The following is a 23,968-nucleotide window of genomic DNA, read 5'->3' as shown; positions in this document are numbered from 1 at the left end:
TCGGTCACCCAGATTTGCCATCGCAAAAACAAAGACACGCCGAAGACCGGTTTCCAATAGCAACCAGTGACTTTCGAGGATTCTGTCATAAGGGTCAGCTTTGTCGATGATTGCCACCCGTAGGTCTTCATCGGTAGCCATTGTGGCCGGTCTGGTAAAGGGTTTTTGCGCCTTTAACCATGCGCCTTGGAGGTCGCTTTTCCCGTGGAGGTAGATGCCTTCTATGTACTTAGTACTTCTCCTTAGCTTTATGATCAATGACATCTACATAGGAAGTCAATGGGTGACCGCCTGAGAAGTCTTCGTCTTCTTGGGCGAGGGCTGTCGGCCTTCGGAAGAACGAACGCGTTGTACAGATTTTTGCTGTGGACCATTGTTCGCCTTTCCAGAAGATGGTGGTTTGTCAAGATTTCGGTTTTGCCCCTTTGCCTGAAGCAGTGGGTTTCGCCGTCTCTCCTTTTTTGTTTGTCACCGGGGTCTTCTTAGAGTCTCTGGCTTGAGCAACTACGGCAACTAAAGTTTGCGTCGAGGCGCATGAGGATAAATTCTTTTGAATCTTCTTATGAATCTCAGCTTACCTTTGATGAAGAGGGCCTCCTTCTCAGTATGCTCGTCCCACCAACTTGCGATACAAGTTTATAGTGTTCCGTGTCCGTAGCTTATTGGGCAGTTCCGTCCTTAGACATCGGCCAGAGATTCCGTGCCATTCTGCCTTTGAAGCCTTTTATAGGCATGTGCCGTCATAGCTTTAATGGTTCCATATAGGTCGCCCCAGCCCATATCTGCGATTCTGTCAGAACGGTTTTTGCCAGTCGTCTTCATTAGAAATAACAGGGTTGTCATCTTTTTCAATTAAACGAGATGCACTAGTAACAGGTACAGCTGTAGGCATCCACACCTAAGATAGCCGGATCACAATCGCTTGATCTCGTCGACCCATGGGCTTGCCGCCTGTACTGGGTCATTTAATACCCACCGTTATTATTTGTTTAAGGGATTTTTTGTCAATTTTTTGTTTTATTTAGGTTCTCGCAGATTTGTCTCCGTCGAAAGCCACATACCCAGGCTAAGAATGTTGATGATCTGAAAGACCTCTGTAGTTTAAGAGGCATGTTGAGTCAGGTCTGGCGTCGGTTGCCCTCAGACGGTTCTGGTTCAACTCGTCACAAAAACCCTTCCCCATCCGCTAACCTGGAAGACGCCCCAGGTAAAAGAATGGCAACTCCCCAGGGAAAAAACAATGAGATTGGTAATTGGAAAACACTTATACAACTATATAAACCTCCAAAGTTTTCGGCATTTTTAAAAGCAGGTCAATTTCATATAAATTTTAAGTTTTCTCGTAAAAAAATCTCAGAGCTAAGTGGGCTAATCCATTATAGTTCAAAATATTTTATGATAAAAAAGTTCTGCCCAGCCGAACTTAACGATTTAAAAGTTAAAGAGACCTGTTGAATCAGCTCTGCCAGAGACTGCCTTCAGACAGTTCTGCAAGTCAACAAGTAAAAAGTCGTTAAGTTCGGCCGTGTCGAACTTTTTATACCAACAATTTTTCGCCCACGGATGCTTAAATTATATAATCTAATCTAAAAAATGTGTCCAACCAGGTGAAAGGTACCACCTATGTGGCTATATCAAAGTGTGGGCCTATCGTGACAATTTTTTATGGAACAGTTCTGTAACTGCAGGGAATTGGGCAGTACCGTCAAATAGTGTAGCTATAACCTTCAAAATACCGAAAATCGGAAGGTACCGGATTTGTAGTAAAGATGTTCCGTGACCACTGAGAACCTCAAGGGTCAACTTAAAGCTAGTTCGGTTTAAAATGTTGGCAAAAATCCTCAAAATACCGAAAATAAGGAGGTACCGTTATATGGGAGCTATATCAAAACATGCTCCTATGTAGTGTAATTGTAGGTAAAATAATCAAAATACCAAAAATTTGGAGGTCCCATTGTATGGGGGCTATACCAAAACATGGTCCTATGTTAACAATTTTTGGTGGAGAACTTTCGTGACCTCTGAGATTTTCAAATGTCAAAATTACAGCTATTTCGGTTACAAATTGTAGCTAAACTCTTCAAAATACCGAAAATCGGGTGGTACCGTTATATGGGGGCTATACCAAAACATGGACCAATGTCCATAATTTTTGGAATATAAGTTTAGGGGTCACTATGAACCCTAAATGTCAAATTATAGCTTATTCGGTCTAAAAATGTGACTGAAAACATCAAAATACGTGAAATCGGGCAGTACTATTATATGGGGCTATTCCAAATCATAGACTTATGTCCGCAATTTTTATACCCTACACCACTATGTGGGGAGGGTATTATAAGTTGGTTTTGGCCAAAAAGTTTGTAACGCATCGAAATAATGGTCGTAGACCCATACTTATATATATCAAAATGAATGTCTCGACGAGCTGAGTCGATCTGGCTATGTGTGTCCGTCCGTCAGTCCGTCCGTCCGTCCGTCTGTCCGTCTGTCCATCTAAACCTTGTAATCACGCTACAGGCCGCAATTTTGATCGGATCGTCACGAAATTTTGCATGTTGATGGGGGTCCCGGAGGGGAAGAAGCCTATTGATTTTGGTGATGGTCGGATAATATTTAGGGGTCGAAAAGGGCAAAAAACTAAGGTGGATAAAAAGACAACGTTTTTTTCCAAAGCGAATATCTCAGCTTCTATATGGGGTATACCAAAAGCAAAACCTGACAATGAAAGCAGAAAATATCACCTTTCTAATGATGTAAAGTAGGTTCTCGTAGGTGATCAAACAACGAAGATATCGCAATAGTAGGAAATAAAACCCCAATTTTAATTTTTGCGATTTGAACTATATTGACAAGTATCACAGCTTTGGTTGAAAATTTTCCAAAAGCAAAGCCTGACTATGAAAGTAGAAGATCCCGTCTTTACAATGATGCAAACTAGGTCGGCGTAGGTAACCAAATAACGGAGATATCGCAATAGTCGGTAATACATCCCATTTTTCTATTTTTTTGGAAATCACGCTACAGGTCGCAATATTGATCGGATCGTCATGAAAATTTCAGGGTTAATGGGGGTCTCACAGATGAAGAAGCATATTGATTTTGGTGATGGTCGGATAATATTTAGGGGTCGGAATGGGCAAACACTTATTTGGAGAAAAGTCAACATTTTATTTCAAAGCCAATATCTCTGTTTCTTTAAGAGGTATATCAAAAGCATAACCTGGAAAGGAAAGTAGAAAATATCACATTTACAACGGTGTAAAGCAGGTTGTCGTAGGTGGTCAAATAAGAAAGAGGCATATTATTTTTGGTGGTAGTCGGATTATATTCCCTAAAAGAAATGTTTACCAGTGCAGTGAAAAGATTATGCACAGGGGTAGTGGTGTAGGGTATCACATTGTCGGCCCCGTCCCGACTATAGCCTTTGCTCACTTGTTTTATATAAGTTTCTTGGCACTTAGGAACCCTAAACGTAAAATTATAGCAAATTCGGCCTGAAAATGTCAAAATACTGGAAATTGTGGGGTTACGTTATATATACCAAAACGTGGACCGATATAACTCATCAACAAACTTGACCTACCTGCAAACAAAAGACGACTCTTCCCAAAATTCAGCGCCCTAACTTCATTTTTGTTGATGCTAGAGTGATTACCACAGACGGGCGGATGTACGGTTATGCATAGATCGACTCAGAATTTTACCCAGATCAAGGATATATATATATATATATATATATATATATATATATATATACACCGTAGAATCTCGATAATTCGTAATACAAGGGACCGGCCTTTTTATACGAATTATTGAGGTTTTCGATTTAGCGAGGTTAATGCGATGGAAATAGTTTCAAGGGACCGCCAGCTTATACGAATTATCGAGAATTTCGATTTATCGAGGTACGAATTATCGCGGTTCTACTGTACTTTATTGGGTCGCAAATGATTACTTCAGTGCGTTACAAACGGGAAAAAAAATCCTTATATACCCTCCATAAAAAACCCAGCGAAGACGTGCCCATATCGCTTAAAAACTATGTTAGTTAAGTCGTATTATCCAATCTCAAAGCATGACTTTAAAACTGAGAGAGATAGATTTGAAATCCATTGTTATTTAGAGTAAATTGAAAAAATGTTTATTTTTCGTATAAAAATATTTTATTTATTTTTCGTATAATTATATAAACATATTATCGTAAATATTAATTAAATATGGCACTTAAGAATTCAAACTTAAAATTAGGGCTCACAATTACAAATGTAATTGAATATATAAAATCGGGATTTTTCACATTTTAAATCATAATATGAATTTTAAAAAATAAAAACATTTTTTCCTGCATTTAAAAATTTTGTTTTGAAGATAAAACAAAACAATAATACTATTAACAAAAATATAAAAATAATGAATGATTTAACAAATCATTCATGTGCAACAACAGGATGCCCTTTTTAGTGACAACATTCACTCTCATAGACATCCTGTTTAATCCACCCAAAAAAAAAGTAACCAACACCAAGACCCAAAACCACGGCCAAACATAGCCAATAATTGTAGGTCATGAATACCAACATCATGAGGTAGGACATTATGATTTGTATCAGATTAAAGAAGGTCTGTATCAGATGTGGCGTGGATAAAATACGTTGGGCATATGATTTTTCACGTATGGGTGCTAGACTGGTGCTACCATGACAAGCACCACCTGATGATGTCACTTGGGTTGAGGGTGTAGCAGTTTTTGATTGTAGCTCCAAAGCAACACGTTCAGCTTCACCGCGTACAGCACGACGCAAGAAAAATTCTCGGGTAAATTTTAAAGCTTCATAAATAAAGGCGGCCAAAAATAGGGCCAATGCGGAAAAAACAAATTCTGTAACTGTAGAGGTCATCCAACCTTCCCACAAAATGCATTCCGTATAGCCAGTGTGGAACTGAAAAGAAATAATAGAAAGAGAAGTAAAGCGGTTAAGAAATATTGAATGATATGAAATTTGTTTGGTTATATTTAATTGTTGTTAAATCGATTAATGGAATTTTTTATTGAATGTTGGTAAGAAAAATTTTTAAGAAAATGTCTAGTAATATTTAATTGTTGTTAAATCGATTAATGGATTTTTTATTGAATGTTGGTAAGAAAAATTGTTAAAAACCTTTGTTGGAAAAGGTAAAAGTGTAAAGGTTAAAATTATTTTTCCAATAAACAAAACAAAGAAGATATAAATGCAAATATATTTTTAATATTTGTTTATTTTATTAAAAATATGTTATTTTTTTTATCCAAAACATTTTATTTGGGTTTTTAATATTTGCTGAGAAAAATCTATTTTTTTTTTAATTCAGTCAGAGAAGAATTTCTCTCTCCATCAATAGAAGAGATAACAATAGAGTTGCCATGTATTCATTTGGGATGGCAAAATTTGTTTTGTGTTTAAAATAACAAAAATAATTTAAACAAGAAACAAGTAAGAACGGTGTTAAGTTCGGCCGGGCCGAACTTGTTATACCCTCCACCACGAGTTGTATCGAAGTAGAATGGAATAATTAGTTTCCTTTCCTGTATGAAGAAGACTTAATACTAAATTTCAGCAATTTCGGTTAAACAATGTGAGGCACCATTCTATGGGGGCTAGTTCAAAACGTCGATCTATACCGGCAGATTTCTGACGGAAAGTTTTTAGGCTCAAAGAAGACTAAATACCAAATTTCCTATACGCTTCTATGGGGATATAGGAAGACGTGGACCTATACTGATAATACTCTTCTGGAATATTTTATAACTCTTGGAAGGAGAAATAACGAATTTCAGCCATTTCGGTTGGATATTGACGTCACAATCTTCAGTATTACGAAAATCGGGAGGTACCGATCTATAGGGGCTATATGAAGGCATGGACCAATACCGACAAAGTTCTCGGGGAAAGTTGTATACCACCAACGTAGACTAAGTACCAAATTTCAGCCATTTCGGTGTGATAACGAAGCTAAAACCTTTAAAATACCGAAAATCGGGAGGTACCGTTCTATGGCATAGCCGACCAAGAAGAGCGAGCGCTTAAATTGTTTATGTGTGGGTAAAATTACACTGACAGAACAGGGTGATGATTTTCATATTGAGTGTGAAATGAAAAATATATTGTTGGCGCGTTCGCTTTGTATGACTTAAATTAAAAATAATATAAATAACTTCATAATTTGAAAAGTATTTTTCTTCATATGTTAATTTTTTTGAGAGAAAAAGCAAATTGTATTTAAAAATGATTTTTTAAGACTTTCTAAGCATACATAAATTTTTTATTGTTGCATTGCAGACGAGGCATTCTGCGTCATTAAAAATATTAATACAAAACAAAAATCATTTTCAAATTCTTCCCTCCACATATTTGCTGTACAACTGCAAAATCTTTTCTGTGTACCCAAAAATAAACAAATAAAGCGGCATCAACCTGCTTGCATGAAATTCGTACAAGACTGAAGTAAAAAAATCAAAACATTTGCTCTCTTACTTTGCGTTCGGGTCGCGTGTGTGTGATTTGCCGAAAAACTTCGTAACCAAATCAATACCCACGAACGGGTTTGTTCTATGGGGCTATATGAAGGTGTGGACAGATACCAACAACATTCTGGGGGAAAGTTATATACCCCTAAAGAAGACTACGTACCAAATTTCAGCCAGTTTTGGTAGGATAATGAAGCTAAAACCTTAAAATATCGAAAATCGGGAGGTACCGTTCTATGGGAGCTATATGAAGCTGTGGACAGATACCAACAACATTCTGGGGGAAAGTTGTATACCCCTAAAGAAGACTACGTACCAAATTTCAGCCAGTTTTGGTAGGATAATGAAGCTAAAACCTTAAAAATACCGAAAATCGGGAGGTACCGTTCTATGGGGGCTATATGAAGGTGTGGACAGATACCAACAACATTCTGGGGGAAAGTTATATACCCCTAAAGAAGACTACGTACCAAATTTCAGCCAGTTTTGGTAGGATAATGAAGCTAAAACCTTAAAAATATCGAAAATCGGGAGGTACCGTTCTATGGGGGCTATATGAAGCTGTGGACAGATACCAACAACATTCTGGGGGAAAATTGTATACCCCTAAAGAAGACTACGTAACAAATTTCAGCCAGTTTTGGTAGGATAATGAAACTAAAACCTTAAAAATACCGAAAATCGGGAGGTACCTTTCTATGGGGGCTATATGAAGGTGTGGACCGATACCGACAAAATTCTGGTAGAAAGTTTTATATCCCTAAAGAAGACTACGTACCAAATTTCAGCCATTTTGGTAGAATAATGAAGCTAAAACCTTAAAAATACCGAAAATCGGCAGGTACGGTTCTATGGGGGCTATCTGAAGGCATATACCGATACCGACAAAGTTCTGGGGAAAAGTTTTATACCACCAACGTAGACTAAGTACCAAATTTCAGCCATTTCGGTGTGATAATGAAGCTAAAACCTATAAAATACCGAAAATCGGGAGGTACCGTTCTATGGGGGCTATATGAAGGTGTGGAGCGATACCGACAAAATTCTGGGGGAAAGTTTTATACCCCTAATGAAGACTATGTACCAAATTTCAGCCATTTTGGTAGGATAATGAAGCTAAAACCTTAAAAATACCGAAAATCGGGAGGTACCGTTCTATGGGGGCTATATCAAAACGTGGACCGATATATCCCATTTTCAATACCAACCATCCTGCAAGTAATAAAAACATCTGTACCAAATTTTGACTCTCTATCTTTAAAATTGCGAGCTGTATCTTGATTTCAACAGACAGACAGACGGACGGACTGACGGACGGACAGACGGACATGGTCCAATCGACATAGAATTTTATGCTGATCAATAATATATATACTTTATAGGGTCTCCGACGAATATTTCGATGTGTTACAAACGGAATGACAAATTTAATTATACCCTCCATATGGTGGAGGGTATAAAAAGTGTTACTAGGCGTTTACAAACAGACAGTATTAGCAAAGTTACAAACCATTTTCACCAATACATTCCTAATTTTCTCTATACATATTTAAAAATTTATAAATGAATTTGTGAAAAAGGTTTGTATTTTTGCTATTGCCTTGCCAATACTGGCATTTGTAAACGTAGAGCAGCGACGACCGCCGAAATACAACCAAAGCGAAGACATGTATGAACGTATGAGTGAAAAAAGCAACAACCACATTATGTTTTTGTTTGTTTACATTCATTTACACTGTACGTGAGAGAGAGAAGCAAATGCAAAAACAACTCAGTGGGCGCCCTCACTATACGATCTAAGCAAAGAAGCCGTCCCTGACGTAGAGTTAGGTTTGGACTGGCCGAAGTTTTTATACCTTCCGCTATGAAATATTCAAGACAATAATGAATATTTCCCTCGGATTTTTTTTTTAAAATACCCAAAATCGGGAGGTACACCTATATGGGGCTATACAAAAGCATGGACTAATGTTGAAAAATTTTGGTGGATACGTTTCGTGACTATTGTAAACCTCAAATATCAAATAACAGGTAGTTCGGTAAAAAATATATGTAGCTATAATTCTCAAAAGACCGAAAATCGGAAGGTATCATTTTACGGAATCTATACCAAACATGGACTTATTATATTGACCACATTAGGTGGAGAATTGTTGAGGTCACTTAGAATCTCAAATATCAGATAATTCGGTTAAAATTCTAGCTAAAATCCGCAAAATATATATATATATATATAATATACTATGCCAAAACATTGACCTATGTTTTCAATATTTGGTGGAGAAGTTTTGTGACTACTGGGAACTTTAAATGTCAAATTACGGGTAGTAAGGTCAAAAAATGTTGCTAGTGTAGTGGGAGCTACATCAAAACATGGACCCATATTAACAATTTTTGGTGATGAAGTGTTGTGAGCCCTATGAACCTCAAATACCAAATTACATCTAGTTCGGTTAAAAATTGTAGCTAAAACCCTCAAAATACCAAAAATCAGGAGGTACCCTTATATGGAGGCTATACCTAAACATGGACCTATGTTGACAGTTTTTTGTGGAATAGTGTTGTGACCCCTAAGAACTTTAAATGTCAAATTACAGCTAGTTGTGTCAACAAATGTTGCTAAAAACCTCAAAATACCGAAAATCGGAAGGTACCGTTATATGGGATCTACTCCAAAATATGAACCCATATTAACAATTTTTGTTGATGAAGTGTTGTGAGCCCTATGAACCTCAAATACCAAATTACACTTAGTTCTGCTAAAAATTTTAGCTAAAAATCCTCAAAATATCGAAAAATGTATTTAAAATTCCCAAAATACCTGAAATCGGGATGGTACCATTATATGGGGTCTATACCAAAACATGGACCTATATTGCAAATTTGTAGTGGAGAATTGTTGTGACCACATGTCAAATTACAATTAGTTCGGTGGAAAAATGTATGCCAAATTACAGCTAGTTCGGTTAAAAAATTTAGATAAAATCCACAAAATAGCGAAAAATCGAGAGGTACCGTTATATGGTGGCTATAGCAAAACATGGACCTATATCGACAACTTTTGCCTGAGAAGTGTCAGATGTTAAATTACAGCTAGTTAGGTCTTAAACTGTAGCTAAAATCCTCAAAACCCCGAAAATCGGGAGGTACCGTTATATGGGGCCTGCACCAAAACGAGGACCAATATAATTAATGTCTGGTGCAAATGTTTTTGTGTTTTGACCACTAAAATCTCAAGCGTCAAATTACAGTTAGTTCGGATAAACTCCTCAAAATACATAAAATCGGAAGGAACCGTTATATGGGGACTATAACCACTTTTTGGTGGAGAAATTTCACGGCTGCAGGTAACCTTAAATGTCAAATTACGAGTAGTTCAGTCAAACAATTTAGCTAAAACCCCCAAAAACCGGAAAATCGGGAGGTACCGTTATATGAGGGCTATACCAATACATGGACCTATGTTGACAATTTTTTGGTGAAACAGTTTCATGACTGCAGGGAACCTTAAATGTCAACTTGGGTGTAGTTCAATCAAAAAATTTAACTAAACCCTCAAAATACCGAATATTGGAATGTACCGTTATATGAGGGCTATAACATTACATGGACATACATATGTTAAAATTTGTTTGGTGGAGCAGATTCATGACAGTATGGAACCTCAAATTTTAAATTACAGGTACATAGTTCGGTAAAAATGTAGCCAAAGTTCTCAAAATACCGAAAATCGGCAGATAGCATTATATGGAGGCTGCATGGACCTATGTTGACAATTTTTGGTGACGATGTTTCGTGACTGCAGGGAACCTTTAATGTCAAAATACGGTTCAAATTGTAGCTAAAATCATCAAAATGCCGAAAAACGGGGAGACCGTTATATGTGTGGCTATACCAAAACGAATGCCAATATATCCCAACTTCAAACTTGTCCTTCATATGGAAAAAAAGACACTCGGGTGAAAAATTGTAGCGTTGTAGCTCAATTGTTGCGGACGCTAGATTGATTTCAACAGACGGACTGGGGTATATATACTGGGGTTTTAACACCTCATAACCCTGTATCGTAGCGTGATGAGTTTCTACATAAGATTACATAAAATCTTAATTATAATTTGATTCGATGAATCAAAATGATTTTAAAATTTGAATTTATCAAAATTATGGGCAGTTTCGTGAAGTCACTGAAGGCAGATATATAATTGAGAATAAACTATAGAGCCACATGAGATAACCAAACTGACATAACATTTGTTTCTCAGTAGTTTTCATTAATTCTGAGAATCATAAAAATGTCGTAAACGTTTTTTTCAAAGATATAAATTTTTAACAAAAAAATGAAAAACTCAAAATTTGTTCAAAATGCTTTGTACATGACCTTTTTCAATATTTGAATGTAATAAATGTTATTTTAGTTATAAGTAGCCTTAACTCTATGCATTCGTGCAACAAGAAATAAATTTTGAAAAAAAAATTCATACATTTTTTTTAAATCGGTTTGTGCGTGCACTTCTTTATATATCAATGGAATAAACGTTAGTATAGTGATTAATAGGCAAAAGTTCATTCATCCGTGCTACAGGAAATCTTTTTTGAGAAAAAATTTCGAAAAATCGTGATTTCAATGTGTTACAAACGGAAAAGTTACCGAATAGGTCTACTGAGCCTGGATTCTTGTTCTTAGAAAATTTGAAATGAAAAATATGTTCTTTATAAAAGTTTTCATTTCAAATGTCCATAGAATAAGAATTAAGCCCATGTTTTTCTTAATTTTCCAAACAAAACACTTGGCAACTCTATAGCTGATTTTTCAAGAGTATCTTCACGTTATCAAAGTCAACTAATAAATAATTTCTTAACAAATCTCAAATGTTATCTCTCACTGTTGTCTTGATTTCGGTTGATTCTCTTTCACAATTCACTCTCACAATTCCCCCCGCTCGCTCTCACACTAAGCAATTCACTTAATTCAATTATGCCATTAAAGATGTTTTCAATTTGATATTTAGAAGATAATCAATAAATGAATGAAATAAAACAACAACAACAAAATTCTCAATACTTACTGCCATATGCATGGGACAAGAACCATGACCATCGTGTCCACTGTCGCTGCCGGTACCATGATCATGATCGTGATCCATTTTTTGCAAAGTTTTTTTTTTAATAAAAAGTATTTAGGTGGGGCAAAGAAGATAAATTTGGATCAAGGTAATTATTAGTGAAAACTACTTCCACTGAATGACAAAACGCACGCAGATATTTGGAACAACAGAAAAAAAACAATGTATAGTGGCGAATAAAAATGAAATAAATGTCAGCTGTCACTCAAAATTCTTTCTTTCTTTTGTGTACACTTGTTGCAAGTGAAAGCCAATTGAATACTGATTCCAGGTGTTGAAACGTTGTGGTCTTTTTAAAGCGTTTTTTCGGGCCGATAATTGTTTTTGCACGTCTTCAGAGCAGAAAATGTCGTCACTTCGGTTCTTGATTGAGTATCTCTCCACCTGTATTTTGGAATCACCGTATTCCAACAACAATTACACAAAAAAACAAATAACAAACGATCAACTACGATAACAACAATAACCGAATACACCATAATTTAATCCAGAATACTAAACTGATAAGAACCCCACTACAGAGCAATTCAGTTGAAGTGACCAAGCAAGAGTAACTACGAACCCAAACTCGTAATATGTGGAGAGTAAATAGAGCATAATGAGCTGGAATATTGCTGGGCTCAATTAGATGTGTATATGAATGTTCCATTAGTAAGAGAAGAACATTTTACAAGCTTTAATTGAAATATGCTCATGGATTTTAACCTCTCCGATTTGGCGGGGAGGAGGGTTTCGGTTCTTATATTGAAATTATTTCAATGGGAAATGTGTAACGACCAAATGAACAAGTGAAAAATCTCATGGATCTAACAAATACATATAAGGTGTAGACCGCAGATTATTTGTTGAGGCCTGTGGGAAACAGGTGAAAATAAAAAAAGAAAAAACAAGAAAAAACAGTTTTTATATCCTCCACCATAAAATATTCTGAACCAAAATGAATAATTAGTTTCCTTTCCTATGTTGACATTTTGTTAGTGTAGAAGTTTTCCGACCACTATTGTCATATTACAACCAATTCGGTTAAAAATTGTAGCAAATATCCTCACAATACATAAAATCCGGAGGTATTGTTCTATAAAGCCTATACCAACATGGAGCCATGGACCTATACTGACAATTTTTTTGAAAGAGTACCGGAGGGTACCCTTATTTGGGACATATATCAAAACATGAACTTATATCGCCACTTTTGACACAGGGAACCTCAAATGTCATATTACAGCCAGTTCGGTTAAAAGATGTAGCTAAAATCCTCAAAATACATAAAATCCGGAGGTACTGTTATATGGGGGCTATTCCAAAAAATTAACCTATATTAAAACATTTTGTCAAAATCCTCAAAATACTGAAGATCGTTATATGGGACCTATACCAACACATAGACCTCAGGGTGCTCTTGAACCAACTTTGAATGAAAGGAGCAATGTTCATAGATGAGAAAAATTAAAAAAAGAATAAATCGCGGTTCATATTTTTAGGTTTATTTTAGGTTTTCGCGATTTTGGTTGGAAACCGCAAGTCCCATAGAAATGGTGCCAAAGAAAATGTTGTAGCTGTGAAAATACTCTATATTATTGACGGTTATTATTTGTTCCTAGGTTTTACCATGTTTGAGATATAGAAGTTCAGAAGCTCAATTCTGTTTTTATGAAAATGTGAAATGAAAACTTTTATAAAGGAGAAAACTGTCAAATGAAAAAATTATAAAGGAAATATTTTTCATTTCAAATTTTCCTAGAACAAGAATCCAGCCCCAGGTCACATTTTTAGGTTTTTTATACCCGCACCATTTATGCTAACGAGGGTTATGACTTGTTTACAACCTCATATCCCTGTATGATGTTTTGATGCGTTTTTACCTAAGATTACATAACATCTTAATTATAAAGTGATTCGATAAAAAAGCTTCCGCACAAAAAGCTTTTAAAGTTTTTATTTTTCAGAACTTTTGAGAATTTTGAAGTCGCTGTAACCAGATATTTAACTAAAAACAAGGTATAAGGGCACACGACATAACAAAAATTACATAACCGTTTGTTTCTAACTAATTTTATCGTCGTATATATATGGTATAATATCATTTATATTATATATAACTTTATTTCATATACCATAAAAGTTAAAAGAGGTTTGTGCCTGACCTTTTTTTCAATTAACGTGGAATAAAAGTTATTCGTTGCATTCGCGCAACAGGAAATAATTTCTCGAACGGATCAATCTATTCGAACCAAATTTTGGGTATCGCAATATTTTGCCCAAAACTTAGTTTAAGTTCGAAGATGGGTTATATCGGTCCACTCTTGAAGGGAGTAACCGATTTGTTCCATACTTTGCACTTCGTAAAATTTCTATCAGATTAAAATGAGGTCCTAATATGGATTCAATCGGTCTACTCCTTCGGGTACCTCCCACACAAAATTTCGGAAAAGTTCAGTTTGGGACCAGCTCTCGAATCGCTTTGATTTTTGTTTTAACAACTTGTATTTACCGCCTTCCATACGACGGTATAAGTTCCGTTAGGGGCAGTTCCATACTTCCTGAGTAAATAGCCTGGAAGGTGCAAAAACCCCTATGACACAGTGAGTAGTGATTGGAGCGCAAGATAAATCGCGAACGGATCTGCCGATTCGGTCCAAAATTTGGCCTTCGTAATATTTTGTCCAAACTTAGTTTTAGTTCGAAGATGGACCCTATCGGCCCACTCCTTCAATTACCTCCCCCACAAAAGTTCAGAAATGTTCGGAAATATTGTGCACACGATAACTCTTAAAGGGAGTGACCGATTTGGTCCATTGTTTACACATCCTAATATATCTACCAGATATAGACCGAATGTGGACTACATTTGTCCACTCCCACACAAAATTTCCGATAAGTTCACTTTAAGACCTGCTCTCGAATCGCTTTGATTTTTGTTGAAGCATCTTGCATTCGCTGCCTTCTTTACGACGGCGAAAGTTTTTTCAGGGACAAGTCTATACTTGAGAAAACAGCCTGAAAGGTATAAAAACCCCCTATGGCACCATATGTAGTGGGTGGATCACGGTAACCATCGAACTGTCAAATGTCCTATAGGATATGACAGATACCAAGCAACGGCCCAGACCTGTTTTAACATGGCAAAACCCAGGACTTATATTAGTCCCTCCTTCATCTAAAGTGGACACAGACCTCCCCGTTGGGTCACCGAGAGAGCTGCCTTTAACACCCGTTAAAGGTAGTGAGCTAGCATGTGCCGCGCGTTCACCCATGAGATCGTTAAAAACAAGGGTTGGGCGTTGGGCCAGTAACCCATCCCTCTAAAAAGCAACGTACTATGAAAAAAATAACAAAAGAAAAGAAAAACAAAACCTTCTAAAGTTGACGACCCCCGCAAATATTTTAAGGACCATGATCTGCGAATCTGCACCTAGATTGTTCGCCAATATTAATGCCATACAGGATATTCGATGGATTACGAAATGCGTTACAACAACACCTAAAATTGGAATGAAGTTGATAGATTTCGCAGCAGCAAAAAGCATGGTAGTTTGCAATACCAGATTTAAACATATCGACATTCATAAGGGCATCTGGATGTCTTCAGACCAGAAAACAATAAATCAAATTGATCACGTTGTGATAGATGGAAGACATTCATCGAGCGTGTTGGATGTACGATCGTTCCGAGGAGCAAACATGGACTTGGACCACCACCTTGTTGCAGCATAGGTATGTACCCGCAAATAAAGTACGAACATACACTACAGGGAAGTTGGACATCGGTACAGAAGTTCCATTTGGACGGCATCTTACACTCAACTGGTCCAATTTCTTTATCAATGCACTCCTCGTCCCGATAACCTGTCGGCACAGTGGCAAAGTATTGCCTGCGTCATGCAAACAGCCTCAAAATCGACCTCCAGGGACCTCCACCAAGAAAAATGCGGCATATAGAGCTACTCTACAATCATTAGCAATGCAGGTATCGAAAGAAATGGAGAGCGGAGAAACGATATTCGCGCAGTAAAAAGATAAATATGGAAAAGCGGGAGTGTTAAAAAATTGAAATGTACCGGAGCCAAAATGAAGAACGAAAATTCTACCAAAGAGTGAAACATAAAACTGATTATTTTGGTACAGGTACATCCTCCTGTAGAGACCAGCAAGATGATTTGATAACTGATACAGTCAGTGTGCTGTGGATATAGAAAGAATATTTTTTAAACTTTTGGTATCCAATACTAGCGACGACGACTAAGATACCACAGATCCAATCCAAGAAGATGGTATTAAATGTATCTGGCCTGCAACAACTTAAAATTTCTTCCAATCGTACATCAAATTCCACAATGGTATATATTGGGTAACATTTTCGGGTAATTCTTACACAAAAGTTACACATTTTTAACAAAACTACTTCCTGTAGTCATGTTTACAGCTATATAAGGTTTTTTGTGGACAAGTCCATGTTTCCTGAAGTCTATGTTTTCTGACGTTACAAACTAGCTCGCAATACCTCATTTTGACAGTTTTTTTTTTTTTTTGTTTTTCTTCGGAGTAGAGTTGTGAAAATGTAAATGGAGTCGGCGTCGATCCATTTTTTTGTTGTTAGCTCTGGACCAGTGACGTAGCCATAAATGCATCTCGACACCCATTTGGGAGGCCCAATGGACAAATCTTAACTCATGCAAAAAATGTGTAACAAATAAAAAAGTATCAATCAGTGTGAATTGAGATATATGTGAATAAATCAAATGCCGGCTACACAACCGATATCCTTTTTAGTCCCCTACTCAGAATTATATTGAGTTGTTTGGATGTATGAACTTGCCGACAAAAATTTCGAGACTTTTTGGGTATTTATCTAAACGATTGTGGACGTTCCGAATAAACGCTTGGGCCTGATATTTTTTATGAAATAGTGCGACCATATCGGTTACTCCCTTCGAGTGTTATATTGCGCACCATTTTAGTGAACCTTTTTTATCTTTTGTGTGGGAGGTACCCTAAAGAGGGGACCGATATGGTTCATCTTCGACCTTGATCTGAGTTTGGAAACGGGGTTCGGTTATTTCGAAGAGGCGCATTTTTGATTCTAAAAAGATTATATACCCCCGATAAACACAAAACCTAGAGTATAAAAATTATATATGAAAGACATACCGATTTACCCATGCAAAGAAAACAACTATTAAAAAGTTTTATTTTTGTTATTTTTTATGAGTTATAGCTTAATTACAAATATGTATATGCATATATGTGCTTATGTACATACCAATTATTTCTCTATTCAGTGTGCTCGTCATTTATCAAAATGTATTTGACATTTTAAAATTTCAATTAGTTTAATTATAGAAAGTTTCACCAAAATGTCTCTCCCCCCGAGGAAGTACACATTTCAATCAAACAAAATAACCAACCAGTAATGTCACAACATACCCGCCTGCACTTTGTTTCATCCCTCTTCCAAGTATGTATGTGGGTACATTATAAAGTAAATGATAAACATTAAATCAAACCGGCAATAAAAACTTGCTTCACTGACAAATTTACCTTTAAACCGCACTTACACACGTGTGCGGTTAAGATTTTCATATCCACCTTCGTACCCCAACAACAACATGTTCCATTGGTATGATTGTAATTATGAACATATAGAAGTACGAGTATATATATTTGTATCTTTGTACAAGCAACTTTTCAGTAATAAAGAAGGTACCCACATACATATAGCGACATATAATTATTATTATTTTTTTTAATATACCCATTGTTAGTGGTGATATTTGATAAAAGCAAGGTACATTTGAATACATACATACGTATACATGATTGTGTGTACATATGTATACACACATACGTATAACTGCTAACGACCATACAGTATAAATTATAAATAATCATTTTTAATAAAAACTTTGATAACAGCCTTCAACATTTTAAAGAATGGCGTAGCTTGCCCTAACAGAGGTAGAACAATTTTCTTATAATGAGTTAACTTTTTATACCCTCCACCACGAACTATATTGAAGTAAATAGGAACAATTAGACATGACTTAGAATACCTTTGAACGTAAGGGGCTGTCGAAGGCTGTTCTATAATCGACATAAATGGTAAGTGTCGATCTGCATCTCTTGGGTCTTCTTATGGATTTACCGCAGGGTAAATATTTGGTCAATGGTGGACTTGCCAGGTCTAAATCCGCTGTGGAAATGAAACTAAAAAATGTTGTAACAGTGAAAATTCTCTACAAGATTGTTGTTTATGATATTTTCGTAGGTTTAACCATTTTTGAGATATAGAAGTTCAAATTGGGACACTACACTGATTGTATCGCCTTACTTACTTACTTACTTACTTAGCTGGCCCATTACAGAACATTTGTTCTATTGGCCGAACTAAGAAAAGATCTCCAATTCTCTCTATTTGTTGCTTCGCACTCTGGAATACCGCGCCTTTTCATCTCATCATCCACTTGTTTGCGCCATCTATTCCTTGGCCTGCCAATTCTGCGTGCACCGCCAAGCGGTCCGTGTTTATACGCCTTTTTAGCGGGTTCATCATCGCTAATTCTTATGATATGGCCTAGCCAACGCAATCGCTGCATCTCGATACGTTTAACAATATTGATGTCATTGTATAGCAGATACAGCTCGTGGTTCATGCGACGCCGATATTCACCGTCAACGCAGATTGGTCCGTAGATCTTTCGAAGAATTTTTCTCTCAAACACACCAAGCACTGCCATGTCTGCTTGCGCAAGTACCCAGGCTTCGAAGCCATACATCAACACGGGCAGTATCAGTGTTTTTTGTTTGACGAGATGTGGCTTTGTTTTTAAACTGCTTACTTAAACCAAAGAAGCATCTGTTGGCCAATAAAATTCTTCTTTTTATTTCACAACTGATGTCGTTTGTTGTGTTTACGGAGGTCCCGAGGTAGACGAAGTCTTTTACTACCTCAATATTATAGGAACCAACTTCCACAGTCGGTCCGAGCTCAATGGACGCATTGCAGATTCTTCTTCGACCTTCATAAAGGTATCAGTTACTTCTTTTACTGATCGGCCCATGATGTCTATATCATCAGCATAAGCAAGTAACATGTGACTACTGCTGTAGATTTTGCCACTTCTTTTGACGTTTGCCTCTCGTATAACCTTTTCCAGCAGGATGTTGAAGAGATCACACGAAAGGCTGTCTCCTTGTCTGAAACCTCTTTTGGTACCAAACTCTTCGGAGAGGTTCTTGCCTATTTTAACTGAGGACCTCGTGTCAGTTAAAGTCATTTTACAAAGCCGGATACCAAATTCAGACATGGCTTGGAATACCTTTGAACGCAGCGGGCTGTCGAAGGCTGCTTCATAATCGACAAAAAGGTGGTAGGTGTCGATCTGCATCCCTTGGGTCTTCTCCAGGATTTGCCGCAGGGTAAATATCTGGTCAATGGTGGACTTGCCAGGTCTAAAACCGCATTGGTATGGTCCAATTATCTCGTTGACCATAGGCTTTAGTCGTTCGCACAATATCCCTGACACGATCTTGTAGGCAATAGGGAGCAGACTTATGCCCCTATAGTTAGAGCATACAGTCTTATCTCCCTTCTTGTGGACGGGGCACAGGATACTCAGGTTCCAATCGTCGGGTACTCGTTCTTCCTGCCAGATGGTGCTAACTAGCTGATGAATACAACTTATCAGCGTGTCGCCTCCGGTTTTAAACAGCTCGGCTGGTAAGCCATCGGCTCCTGCTGCCTTATTATTCTTCAGCCGATTTATTGCTGTCTTTACCTCATCTTGGCTGGGCGGTATACATTCAATACCATCTTCTGGGATTGGGACTGTGGTATCTTCGTCGTCTTCGCTGCTATTGGATACCAACAGTTTTGAAAAATGTTCTTTCCATATCCTGAGTACACTATCTGTATCAGTTACCAAATTACCTTGCTGGTCTCTACAGGAGGATGTGCCTGTACCAAAGCCATCAGTTTGATGCTTGACTCTTTGGTAGAATTTTCGGACTTCATTCTGGCTGCTGTACATCTCGATTTTTTCACACTCCCGCTTTTCCATCTCTCTCTCTCTTTTTCCTGCGGAAAAGACGTTTCTCCTCTCTCCTTTTCTCTCAAACACACCAAGTACTGCCATGTCTGCTTGCGCAAGTACCCAGGCTTCCGAGCCATACATCAGCACGGGCATTATCAGTGTTTTGTAGAGCGTTATTTTTGTTTGACGAGATGTGGCTCTGTTTTTAAACTGCTTACTTAAACCAAAGTGGCATCTGTTGGCCAATAAAATTCTTCTTTTTATTTCACAACTGATGTCGTTTGTTGTGTTTACGGAGGTGCCGAGGTAGACGAAGTCTTTTACTACCTCAATATTATAGGAACCAACTTCCACAGTCGGTCCGAGCTCAATGGACGCATTGCGCGTCGACACCATCAAATTGGTCTTCTCACCGTTTACCGCCAGACCCACTTTAGCAGATTCTCCTTCGACCTTCATAAAGGTATTAGTTACTTCTTTTACTGATCGGCCCATGATGTCTATATCATCAGCATAAGCAAGTAACATGTGACTATTGGTGTAGATTGTGCCACTTCTTTTGACGTTTGCCTCTCGTAAAACCTTTTTCAACGGGATGTTGAAGAGATCACACGAAAGGCTGTCTCCTTGTCTGAAACCTCTTTTGGTACCAAACTCTTCGGAGAGGTTCTTTCCTATTTTAACTGAGGACCTCGTGTCAGTTAAAGTCATTTTACAAAGCCGGATACCAAACTCAGACATGGCTTGGAATACCTTTGAACGCAGCGGGCTGTCGAAGGCTGATTTATAATCGACAAAAAGGTGGTAGGTGTCGATCTGCATCTCTTGGGTCTTCTCCAGGATTTGCCGCAGGGTAAATATCTTGTCAAATATCTGCCAGGTCTAAAGCCGCATTGGTATGGTCCAATTATCTCGTTGACCATAGGCTTTAGTCGTTCGCACAATATCCCTGACACGACCTTGTATGCAATAGGGAGCAGACTTATGCCCCTATAGTTAGAGCATACAGTCTTATCTCCCTTCTTGTAGACGGGGCACAGGATACTCAGGTTCCAATCGTCGGGTACTCGTTCTTCCTGCCAGATGGTGCTAACTAGCTGATGAATACACCTTATCAGCGTGTCGCCTACGGTTTTAAACAGCTCGGCTGGTAAGCTATCGGCTCCTGCTGCCTTATTATTCTTCAGCCGATTTATTGCTGTCTTTACCTCATCTTGGCTGGGCGGTATACATTTAATACCATCTTCTGGGATTGGGACTGTGGTATCTTCGTCGTCTTCGCTGCTATTGGATACCAACAGTTTTGAAAAATGTTCTTTCCATATCCTGAGTACACTATCTGTATCAGTTGCCAAATTACCTTGCTAAACTCTACAGGAGGATGTGCCTGTACCAAAGCCATCAGTTTGATGCTTGACTCTTTGGTAGAATTTTCGGACTTCATTCTGGCTGCTGTACATCTCGATTTTTTCACACTCCCGCTTTTCCATCTCTCTCTTTTTCCTGCGGAAAAGATGTTTCTCCTCTCTCCTTTTCTCCCTGTATCTCTACGGATTGTAAAGCGTTGCTACGGATTGTAAAGTAGCCCTATATGCCGCATTTTTCTCTTCGGTGGCAGAACGACACTCCTGATCATACCATGAATTCCTTGGTGGAGGTCACTGGTATCCAAGTATGGATTTTGCGGCTGTTTGCATGGAGTGGGCAATGATTTGCCATTGCGCTGATATGTTATCGGGATGAGGAGTGCTTTGATTAAGCAATTGGGCTAGTTGAGTGTAATATGATGTGGCTGTCTGTTGTGATTGCAGCTTACCGATGTCTAACTTTCGTGTTGTGTCTGTTCGTACTTTGTTTGCTACGTTTAGGCGGGTGCGTACCTTTGCTGCAACAAGGTAGTGGTCCGAATCAATGTTTGCGCCTCGGAACGATCGTACATCCAACACGCTCGATGAATGTATTCCATCTATCACAACATCATCAATTTGATTTCTTATTTTCTGATCTGGAGACAGCCAGGTGCCCTTATGAATATCGAGATGATTAAATCTGGTACTGCTAATTACCATGTTTTTTTCAGCTGCAAAGTCTATCAGCCTCATACCATTGTCAGATGTTTCACTGTGGAGACTGAATTTCCCAACTGTTGGGCCAAAGATATTCTCCTTTCCAATTTCGGCATTAAAATCGCCTAGAATGATTTTAATGTCATGGACAGGGCAGGTACTTTTCACTACCTTTAACGGGTGTTAAAGGCAGCTACCCCAGGTGACACCACGGGGAGGTCAGTGTCCACTTGAGATGAAAGAGGGACCACGATAAATCCTGGGCTTTGCCATGTTAAAACCGGTCAGGTATCTTCCATCCCCTACGTCGCCTCCTTATAAAAAATGTTATATAAAGTGCGCCTTAACCAACTTTAAGTAAAACCGCTTAAACCTGGGATTCTGAAACACCATAGATAAGAAAAAGTCAAAAAACAAGAAAAAATCGCTGGAGGGATATTTAAATATATCGCGGTCAAAATTCACATTTATAGGTTTATTTTAGGTCTTCGCAAATTTGCTTGGAAACCGCAAGTCCTATCGAAATTGCGCTAAAGAAAATGTTGGAGCAGTAAAAATTCTCTACAAGATTGATCTTTATGATCTTCTCGTAGGTTTTACCATTTTTTCAGATATAGCAGTTCAGGACACATTATTGGTTTTTTTTTTTGTTAGATTTTTACGATTTGCTTCAAAACGAAGTCTTATCGAAATTGTACTAAAGAAAATCTTATAGCTGTGAAAATTCTCTACAAGATTGGCTTTCGTAATATTTTCCTAGGTTGTACCATTTTTTTAGATATATGAGTTTAAGTTGGGAAACTGCAATCATGACATTGTTTTATAAGGAGACGATACAGTCAGTGAATACACTGCTACAACATATTCTTTAGTCCCATTTTGATAGGGCTTGCGGTTTCACAGCAAAATCGTGAAAACCTCAAAACAAAAACATAAAAATTTAAAAAGCGCCCGGCGATTTTTTTGTTTTTTTTTATTTTTTTTATCTATGATCATACCCACCCAAATAAATTGGAAGTAGTGCAATGTAGACTAGTTCGTTCACGGCATGTTTTGATGCAGTTCAAACGGAGTCGTGAAAGATACACTCCATTCCTCACATTTTAACCGCATTCGGATGCGATCCAATGAATGCCATCCATTTCTCACATTTAAACTGCTTGCGGATGCAGTTCAATTACAGTCGTGAAAAATGCACTCCAATTCCTTACATTTTAACCGCATTCGGATGCAACCCAACGATTGACATCCATTTATCATAATAATAATAATAATAATAATAATAATAATAATAATAATAATAATAATAATAATAATAATAATAATAATAATAATAATAATAATAATAATAATAATAATAATAATAATAATAATAATAATAATAATAATAATAATAATAATAATAATAATAATAATAATAATAATAATAATAATAATAATAATAATAATAATAATAATAATAATAATAATAATAATAATAATAATAATAATAATAATAATAATAATAATAATAATAATAATAATAATAATAATAATAATAATAATAATAATAATAATAATAATAATAATAATAATAATAATAATAATAATAATAATAATAATAATAATAATAATAATAATAATAATAATAATAATAATAATAATAATAATAATAATAATAATAATAATAATAATAATAATAATAATAATAATAATAATAATAATAATAATAATAATAATAATAATAATAATAATAATAATAATAATAATAATAATAATAATAATAATAATAATAATAATAATAATAATAATAATAATAATAATAATAATAATAATAATAATAATAATAATAATAATAATAATAATAATAATAATAATAATAATAATAATAATAATAATAATAATAATAATAATAATAATAATAATAATAATAATAATAATAATAATAATAATAATAATAATAATAATAATAATAATAATAATAATAATAATAATAATAATAATAATAATAATAATAATAATAATAATAATAATAATAATAATAATAATAATAATAATAATAATAATAATAATAATAATAATAATAATAATAATAATAATAATAATAATAATAATAATAATAATAATAATAATAATAATAATAATAATAATAATAATAATAATAATAATAATAATAATAATAATAATAATAATAATAATAATAATAATAATAATAATAATAATAATAATAATAATAATAATAATAATAATAATAATAATAAT

At 36.2% G+C, this 23,968-nt stretch overlaps 1 protein-coding gene across 1 annotated transcript; it reads right to left on the bottom strand.

Moving 5' to 3' along the window:
• Positions 1 to 4,143: 4,143 nt before the first annotated feature.
• Positions 4,144 to 11,900, bottom strand: Ctr1B (Copper transporter 1B). Its single transcript, XM_073963966.1, has 2 exons — positions 11,575 to 11,900; positions 4,144 to 4,943 (listed from the first exon to the last, which is right to left on the bottom strand). Exons 1-2 carry the CDS (start codon positions 11,650 to 11,652, stop codon positions 4,461 to 4,463), a joined length of 561 nt encoding a protein of 186 aa, XP_073820067.1. The 5' UTR covers positions 11,653 to 11,900; the 3' UTR covers positions 4,144 to 4,460.
• Positions 11,901 to 23,968: the final 12,068 nt, after the last annotated feature.

Source organism: Musca autumnalis, unplaced genomic scaffold, assembly GCF_047663935.1.
Source record: "Musca autumnalis isolate F117 unplaced genomic scaffold, ASM4766393v1 scaffold_1, whole genome shotgun sequence".
Taxonomy (NCBI): Eukaryota; Metazoa; Arthropoda; class Insecta; order Diptera; family Muscidae; genus Musca; species Musca autumnalis.
This window is presented reverse-complemented; position numbering and strand designations above follow the sequence as displayed.

Excerpts from the sequence above, each read along its gene's own strand:
- Ctr1B (XM_073963966.1), bottom strand. The coding sequence starts at position 11,652 with ATGGATCACGATCATGATCATGGTACCGGCAGCGACAGTGGACACGAT. Across the intron at positions 4,944-11,574 it reads CTTGTCCCATGCATATGGCA|TTCCACACTGGCTATACGGA; the intron begins GTAAGTATTGAG and ends ATTTCTTTTCAG.